Source organism: Thalassophryne amazonica, chromosome 7 (genome assembly GCF_902500255.1).
Source record: "Thalassophryne amazonica chromosome 7, fThaAma1.1, whole genome shotgun sequence".
NCBI lineage: Eukaryota > Metazoa > Chordata > Actinopteri > Batrachoidiformes > Batrachoididae > Thalassophryne > Thalassophryne amazonica.
The window spans coordinates 89,042,721-89,051,893 of record NC_047109.1 but is presented as its reverse complement, the minus strand read 5'-3'; the positions used below and the strand labels follow the sequence as shown (position 1 = coordinate 89,051,893).

Below are 9,173 nucleotides of genomic sequence, written 5' to 3'. Positions count from 1 at the left end.
CCATCCCTTAGTTATGCTGCTATAGACGTAGACTGCTGGGGGGTTCCCATGATGCACTGTTTCTTTCTCTTTTTGCTCTGTATGCACCACTCTGCATTTAATCATTAGTGATCGATCTCTGCTCCCCTCCACAGCATGTCTTTTTCCTGGTTCTCTCCCTCAGCCCCAACCAGTCCCAGCAGAAGACTGCCCCTCCCTGAGCCTGGTTCTGCTGGAGGTTTCTTCCTGTTAAAAGGGAGTTTTTCCTTCCCACTGTAGCCAAGTGCTTGCTCACAGGGGGTCGTTTTGACCGTTGGGGTTTTACATAATTATTGTATGGCCTTGCCTTACAATATAAAGCGCCTTGGGGCAACTGTTTGTTGTGATTTGGCGCTATATAAAAAAATTGATTGATTGATTGATTGATATGACTCCTTTAATAACAACCACACAGCTCAAAGTTCAGTACAGCAGCCAGAAAAAGAGGAGAAACTGAAATTCTGTGCAAACGCCAATATGTCTGCCAGTAACGTGATGACGACAGCTTCACATGGAGCCAGACGAGCAGCTGAAGGGTTCACTGTGTCTGGATCCCATCACATCCAGTGAAGCTGAACTCTTTGGTTTGTTTGTTGCCAAGCCTTTAATCTGTGGATCTGGATCTCTACATTCTGAGCTGGAATGTGACAGTACAATTTCACAACTCAGCAAGTTTTATGTGCAATGTGAAGTTTTGAAGGAGCTCAGTTAAGACATTATAACGGTACCTGTCTGAGTCAGAGTCAAAGCTCGTGCTGAGGTCTTTCTGCAGGTCCTCTTCAGAGTGGAAGCGTCTCAGCTCACAGTGTCGGACCGCCTGTGCCACAGAGTATTTGGTCCTTCCTGCAGCACAGGCCTCCATTTTGGACACGCTGAGTTGCGACTGCAGGAATAGGTGCAGACAGCTGTCGGACAACAGCAGAGGGCTCTGCAGGATCCTGGAGGACAAGAACAGTGAAACGTGCCCGCTTACGGTCTTGTATTTCTTGATGTGACTTTGTACAAGCACAACAGCCATCACATGGTCTTGGTATGTGTCAAAGTTCACAGGTTTATTGACATGTACACATCATTCTTACTGCTTCAAAAATGTCTGCAGCCCCTTCATGCGTTCAGAGATCTGTTGTGCATTGTTCAGACTGAAGAAGGGGTTTTTCGGGGGCAGCTCAGGTAGCGGCACCCTGCGGGGAATGCAAACAGACCTCAGGTTTCTCCTTCACATTACTGCACACAATAATATTTAAATTAAAGGCGTCATATGATCTACTTTTGCAGCAAGGCATAGGTCACCAAATACTTGAGTTAAAAATAGATTTTACACACAAAAGTCAATTTTCAAGTCTCTGTCAAACCAACTCTTTCTGGGCGTGTTACTTTAAACAGACTATTATATTTATTATAAACTTTATTTAACCAGGTTAGTCCCATTGAGCTCAAGACCTCTTTTGCAAGGGAGACCTGGACAATTACAATGTTTCCAGTTCACCTAACCTGCATTTCTTTAAATGTAGGAGGAAACCGGAGCACCCGGAGGAAACCCACGCAAACATGATGGGCAGAACATGCACACTCCACACAGAAAGGCCACAGGTGGGAATTGAACCCATGACCTTCTTGCTGTGAGGTAACAGTGCTAACCACTAAGCTGCCCAGAAAGCAACTAAAGCTGTAGTCCCCTTAGATTTTACACAAAATTGACAAACTTTTCTGTGTGCTGACATCAATCAATCAATCAATCAATCAATCAATCAATCAATTTTTTTTATATAGCGCCAAATCACAACAAACAGTTGCCCCAAGGCGCTTTATATTGTAAGGCAAGGCCATACAATAATTATGTAAAACCCCAACGGTCAAAACGACCCCCTGTGAGCAAGCACTTGGCTACAGTGGGAAGGAAAAACTCCCTTTTAACAGGAAGAAACCTCCAGCAGAACCAGGCTCAGGGAGGGGCAGTCTTCTGCTGGGACTGGTTGGGGCTGAGGGAGAGAACCAGGAAAAAGACATGCTGTGGAGGGGAGCAGAGATCGATCACTAATGATTAAATGCAGAGTGGTGCATACAGAGCAAAAAGAGAAAGAAACAGTGCATCATGGGAACCCCCCAGCAGTCTACGTCTATAGCAGCATAACTAAGGGATGGTTCAGGGTCACCTGATCCAGCCCTAACTATAAGCTTTAGCAAAAAGGAAAGTTTTAAGCCTAATCTTAAAAGTAGAGAGGGTGTCTGTCTCCCTGATCTGAATTGGGAGCTGGTTCCACAGGAGAGGAGCCTGAAAGCTGAAGGCTCTGCCTCCCATTCTACTCTTACAAACCCTAGGAACTACAAGTAAGCCTGCAGTCTGAGAGCGAAGCGCTCTATTGGGGTGATATGGTACTACGAGGTCCCTAAGATAAGATGGGACCTGATTATTCAAAACCTTATAAGTAAGAAGAAGAATTTTAAATTCTATTCTAGAATTAACAGGAAGCCAATGAAGAGAGGCCAATATGGGTGAGATATGCTCTCTCCTTCTAGTCCCCGTCAGTACTCTAGCTGCAGCATTTTGAATTAACTGAAGGCTTTTTAGGGAACTTTTAGGACAACCTGATAATAATGAATTACAATAGTCCAGCCTAGAGGAAATAAATGCATGAATTAGTTTTTCAGCATCACTCTGAGACAAGACCTTTCTGATTTTAGAGATATTGCGTAAATGCAAAAAAGCAGTCCTACATATTTGTTTAATATGCGCTTTGAATGACATATCCTGATCAAAAATGACTCCAAGATTTCTCACAGTATTACTAGAGGTCAGGGTAATGCCATCCAGAGTAAGGATCTGGTTAGACACCATGTTTCTAAGATTTGTGGGGCCAAGTACAATAACTTCAGTTTTATCTGAGTTTAAAAGCAGGAAATTAGAGGTCATCCATGTCTTTATGTCTGTAAGACAATCCTGCAGTTTAGCTAATTGGTGTGTGTCCTCTGGCTTCATGGATAGATAAAGCTGGGTATCATCTGCGTAACAATGAAAATTTAAGCAATACCGTCTAATAATACTGCCTAAGGGAAGCATATATAAAGTGAATAAAATTGGTCCTAGCACAGAACCTTGTGGAACTCCATAATTAACTTTAGTCTGTGAAGAAGATTCCCCATTTACATGAACAAATTGTAATCTATTAGACAAATATGATTCAAACCACCGCAGCGCAGTGCCTTTAATACCTATGGCATGCTCTAATCTCTGTAATAAAATTTTATGGTCAACAGTATCAAAAGCAGCACTGAGGTCTAACAGAACAAGCACAGAGATGAGTCCACTGTCCGAGGCCATAAGAAGATCATTTGTAACCTTCACTAATGCTGTTTCTGTACTATGATGAATTCTAAAACCTGACTGAAACTCTTCAAATAGACCATTCCTCTGCAGATGATCAGTTAGCTGTTTTACAACTACCCTTTCAAGAATTTTTGAGAGAAAAGGAAGGTTGGAGATTGGCCTATAATTAGCTAAGATAGCTGGGTCAAGTGATGGCTTTTTAAGTAATGGTTTAATTACTGCCACCTTAAAAGCCTGTGGTACATAGCCAACTAACAAAGATAGATTGATCATATTTAAGATCGAAGCATTAAATAATGGTAGGGCTTCCTTGAGCAGCCTGGTAGGAATGGGGTCTAATAAACATGTTGATGGTTTGGATGAAGTAACTAATGAAAATAACTCAGACAGAACAATCGGAGAGAAAGAGTCTAACCAAATACCGGCATCACTGAAAGCAGCCAAAGATAACGATACGTCTTTGGGATGGTTATGAGTAATTTTTTCTCTAATAGTTAAAATTTTTTTAGCAAAGAAAGTCATGAAGTCATTACTAGTTAAAGTTAATGGAATACTCAGCTCAATAGAGCTCTGACTCTTTGTCAGCCTGGCTACAGTGCTGAAAAGAAACCTGGGGTTGTTCTTATTTTCTTCAATTAGTGATGAGTAGAAAGATGTCCTAGCTTTACGGAGGGCTTTTTTATAGAGCAACAGACTCTTTTTCCAGGCTAAGTGAAGATCTTCTAAATTAGTGAGACGCCATTTCCTCTCCAACTTACGGGTTATCTGCTTTAAGCTACGAGTTTGTGAGTTATACCACGGAGTCAGACACTTCTGATTTAAAGCTCTCTTTTTCAGAGGAGCTACAGCATCCAAAGTTGTCTTCAATGAGGATGTAAAACTATTGACGAGATACTCTATCTCCCTTACAGAGTTTAGGTAGCTACTCTGCACTGTGTTGTTATATGGCATTAGAGAACATAAAGAAGGAATCATATCCTTAAACCTAGTTACAGCGCTTTCTGAAAGACTTCTAGTGTAATGAAACTTATTCCCTACTGCTGGGTAGTCCATCAGAGTAAATGTAAATGTTATTAAGAAATGATCAGACAGAAGGGAGTTTTCAGGGAATACTGTTAAGTGTTCTATTTCCATACCATAAGTCAGAACAAGATCTAAGATATGATTAAAGTGGTGGGTGGACTCATTTACTTTTTGAGCAAAGCCAATAGAGTCTAATAATAGATTAAATGCAGTGTTGAGGCTGTCATTCTCACCATCTGTGTGGATGTTAAAATCGCCCACTATAATTATCTTATCTGAGCTAAGCACTAAGTCAGACAAAAGGTCTGAAAATTCACAGAGAAACTCACAGTAACGACCAGGTGGACGATAGATAATAACAAATAAAGCTGTTTTTTGGGACTTCCAATTTGGATGGACAAGACTAAGAGACAAGCTTTCAAATGAATTAAAGCTCTGTCTGGGTTTTTGATTAATTAATAAGCTGGAATGGAAGATTGCTGCTAATCCTCCGCCCCGGCCCGTGCTACGAGCATTCTGACAGTTAGTGTGACTCGGGGGTGTTGACTCATTTAAACTAACATATTCATCCTGCTGTAACCAGGTTTCTGTTAGGCAGAATAAATCAATATGTTGATCAATTATTATATCATTTACCAACAGGGACTTAGAAGCGAGAGACCTAATGTTTAATAGACCACATTTAACTGTTTTAGTCTGTGGTGCAGTCGAAGGTGCTATATTATTTTTTCTTTTTGAATTTTTATGCTTAAATAGATTTTTGCTGGTTATTGGTAGTCTGGGAAGCAGGCACCGTCTCTACGGGGATGGGGTAATGAGGGGATGGCAGGGGGAGAGAAGCTGCAGAGAGGTGTGTAAGACTACAACTCTGCTTCCTGGTCCCAACCCTGGATAGTCACGGTTTGGAGGATTTAAGAAAATTGGCCAGATTTCTAGAAATGAGAGCTGCTCCATCCAAAGTGGGATGGATGCCGTCTCTCCTAACAAGACCAGGTTTTCCCCAGAAGCTTTGCCAATTATCTATGAAGCCCACCTCATTTTTTTTTTCAATCAATCAATCAATTTTTTTTTATATAGCGCCAAATCACAACAAACAGCTGCCCCAAGGCACTCTATATTGCAAGGCAAGGCCATACAACAATTATGTAAAACCCCAACGGTCAAAACGACCCCCTGTGAGCAAGCACTTGGCTACAGTGGGAAGGAAAAACTCCCTTTTAACAGGAAGAAACCTCCAGCAGAACCAGGCTCAGGGAGGGGCAGTCTTCTGCTGGGACTGGTTGGGGCTGAGGGAGAGAACCAGGAAAAAGACATGCTGTGGAGGGGAGCAGAGATCGATCACTAGTGATTAAATGCAGAGTGGTGCATACAGAGCAAAAAGAGAAAGAAACAGTGCATCATAGGAACCCCCCAGCAGTCTACGTCTATAGCAGCATAACTAAGGGATGGTTTAGGGTCACCTGATCCAGCCCTAACTATAAGCTTTAGCAAAAAGGAAAGTTTTAAGCCTAATCTTAAAAGTAGAGAGGGTGTCTGTCTCCCTGATCTGAATTAGGAGCTGGTTCCACAGGAGAGGAGCCTGAAAGCTGAAGGCTCTGCCTCCCATTCTACTCTTACAAACCCTAGGAACTACAAGTAAGCCTGCAATCTGAGAGCGAAGCGCTCTATTGGGGTGATATGGTACTACGAGGTCCCTAAGATAAGATGGGACCTGCTTATTCAAAACCTTATAAGTAAGAAGAAGAATTTTAAATTCTATTCTAGAATTAACAGGAAGCCAATGAAGAGAGGCCAAAATGGGTGAGATATGCTCTCTCCTTCTAGTCCCCGTTAGTACTCTAGCTGCAGCATTTTGAATTAACTGAAGGCTTTTTAGATATACCGTATACCACACATCTAGTGTGGTATACGGTATATTCCAAATTACATGTAATGTTATGGCTGTTAAATATTTATTTTGGGGAATATGAGGATCTTACAAACAACATGCACAATGTTCAAACCTCAAGTGCATTCAATATTATCCAGGAACGCGAGAATTAATTACAACTCAGAAAAACATATTAAAACAGACTCTAATAAAGCTAATGATATACTACTCAAAATATTAGAGGAATACTGTGTTCCCCTAAGAACCAAGCATCTGTCAAATCTGCTGTCACAAATAACTTTTTTTTTTTTTTTGGTCTCTGTTGTGATAGATTTTGAATATCAAATCAGCAAAAATAACCTTCTCTTCTTGTTAGCCCGAACATGTCCAGCGCCTCTGAAAAGTTAAGATTTTTAGCTTAAAGTGAGCCAGTGCATTAAAAATGTGGTCCACTCAAAGAAGAAGCTCAGTTCTCTGACAGCAGCTGCAGCCGCACGCGCACAACTGAAAAAAGAAGCTAACGTCCAGAAAAACATGTCTATAAATGCTCAGACCCCATGTCTACACGGACATGCGGCTGTCTTTGTTTCCATCTAATGCTGAGGGTATTTGTTGGGACTTTGAGTCACGATTCAATGTCGACCACATTTATTTGTCTCTCTGATACTAGCACTACCATATGTAGCATAGCAGTGCTAGCTGAACCTCACACGGCAGTTACCCAGCATGCTTGCTTTTTAATATCTTTATTGACAAATATATTTTTGTAAACAGCGCTCAATCAAGAATATTCAATAAATACGTCCCTCCCATATCACAATGTTGCCACAAGAAGTGTGTCATGGCAGTTTTCGCTACATTTTAACCCATCAAGGTAAAAAAATTTAGAATTGTTTCCAAATAAGGTGGATTTTGATCATGTTGGTGATATACGTTTGTGAAACCTTTATTTGATTATTAGAGCACAAAACCAAAGTGTGTTAAAGAAAATCTTTTTTATGACTCAAATGGTTAAAAAAAAGGGAACTGATTCAGCGGTTCTCTCTGTAGCTGTGAAACCATTATTATAATATAATATAATATAATAAGTAATAAATATATATAATAAATATAATTATAATATGTGTTTATATAATATAGTTAGGGCTAGGGTTAAAAAACAAAAAACAAAGAGACAATAATGTTAAGACTTTTGCTTATAGCAGTAGCACTTCTACATGTATTGAATTTTGGAACTGTGAGAGTCTTTAACATAAAACTCCATATGTATTTACATGGAAAAGCATGGAAAAAGTAATTCAACATAATACAACCCCTTTAAATCATTCAAATTTCTTAAAGCAAAGTGATGAACTTACATGAGCAGTGAATTTGCCTGAAGTTTCTGCCTGAGCCACACAAACTCACTGTACCTCCTTCTCACACATGAGATCTTCTTGGTGAAGCACACGCTGGTGGTCTGACAGAGGACACGTGGCACATCATTTGTATGCAGCTATCAAAACTTCATTATTATCATTATTATTTTACTTACATGCAGACAAATCTCATAGTCTATGTAGGCGTGCCAGAAATCATTCTTTTTTATCCGTGGGTCTCGCACCCAGACACTGATGTCCTGCTGCATGGAGGAGACACAAACACACAATGCTCAGTCTCACCAAGAAGAGGGAAGTTTGTATGTGCAAATAGAGGAAGCAAAATTACCAACACGCCACATACGTAAGTGGAAAACCCATCAAATGACCTCCGCTCCTCAGGACAAAGAAGTTGTTTTAAAGTTTATACCAGGATAGAATAGGAATCTATTCAACACAACTTATCTTGAATCAAAGAGAAACATAATTACATGTAAACCTACCTGGTTCACTAAGTGGTCAGATCCTTTCCTCATCATTCAGATTTTTGTTGGTTTAACAGTAAATCCGCTTGATGCTTTTACTTGGTGCCTTTTATTCCATACTTTTACTGTTCAAGAACAAAGATTTCACAACAAAGTCACAAGACCAATAGAGATTTCTTCCTACTGCTGCTTCAACCAATCACAGCAGCCGGGGGACATGGAATTCATAAAAAAGGCTTTTCAGGAAACCAGCCACCTTCCCACTGAATAAGAGCTGACATGCACACTTATGTCAACATGAGTACATTTTGCAAAAATCAGCAAATTCTCACGTGATGACCTCTTGATGTCACATTAAGTAATTCAAAACACATTCCTGCATGTATGACAGCAGATCCATGCTTTCAAATCAATTTTTTAAATTGCATAAGTCAAAACGTTTGACAAAGACTCTTCTTGCTGTGGAAGGTCACTACATATTATTTATCAAACTGTTTGTGCTTTACTGAGGCCGAATAAGATGGTATATATAGAAAGCAGCAGGGGTAGAAACATTTGTGCAAAGATGACAAACCCTTTAGGGACTGTGGTTCAGGTGGTGGAGAAGTTTGGTTTATTTGCCTGAAATCCATGGGATTTAAGAATTTATTTTATTGCCAAGTAAGTTCGCACATACAAGGAATTTGATCTGGTGTCATTGGTGCATAAACAACAATAAAAGGAAAAAGAAAAAAATACTTCTGTAAGAAGTAATTGGTGCATAAATAACAATCAAAGAAAAGGAAAAAATACATCTGTAAGAAGTGGAGTCAAATAGACAATTAGCCAAACTACACTCAACAAAAATATAAACGCAACACTTTAACTATAAACTGTTCCCATTTTGTATGAGATGAACTCAAAGATCTAAAACTTTTTCCACATACACAATATCACCATTTCCCTCAAATATTGTTCAAAACCAGTCTAAATCTGTGATAGTGAGCACTTCTCCTTTGCTGAGATAATCCATCCCACCTCACAGGTGTGCCATATCAAGATGCTGATTAGACACCATGATTAGTGCACAGGTGTGCCTTAGACTGCCCACAATA

General features: G+C 40.0%; 1 protein-coding gene across 1 annotated transcript; it reads right to left on the bottom strand.

Annotated features, from left to right (window-relative positions):
• Positions 1 to 401: 401 nt before the first annotated feature.
• Positions 402 to 8,312, bottom strand: snx10b (sorting nexin 10b). Its single transcript, XM_034174997.1, has 6 exons — positions 8,098 to 8,312; positions 7,771 to 7,857; positions 7,595 to 7,695; positions 1,098 to 1,199; positions 747 to 956; positions 402 to 655 (listed from the first exon to the last, which is right to left on the bottom strand). The coding sequence occupies exons 1-6, from the start codon at positions 8,131 to 8,133 to the stop codon at positions 526 to 528; spliced, it is 666 nt and encodes a 221-aa protein (XP_034030888.1). The 5' UTR covers positions 8,134 to 8,312; the 3' UTR covers positions 402 to 525.
• Between the last annotated feature and the right edge of the window lie 861 nt (positions 8,313 to 9,173).

Excerpts from the sequence above, each read along its gene's own strand:
- snx10b (XM_034174997.1), bottom strand. The coding sequence starts at position 8,133 with ATGATGAGGAAAGGATCTGACCACTTAGTGAACCAG. Across the intron at positions 7,858-8,097 it reads CTGACCACTTAGTGAACCAG|CAGGACATCAGTGTCTGGGT; the intron begins GTAGGTTTACAT and ends TCCTCCATGCAG. Across the intron at positions 1,200-7,594 it reads CAGGCAAATTCACTGCTCAT|GGTGCCGCTACCTGAGCTGC; the intron begins GTAAGTTCATCA and ends CATTCCCCGCAG.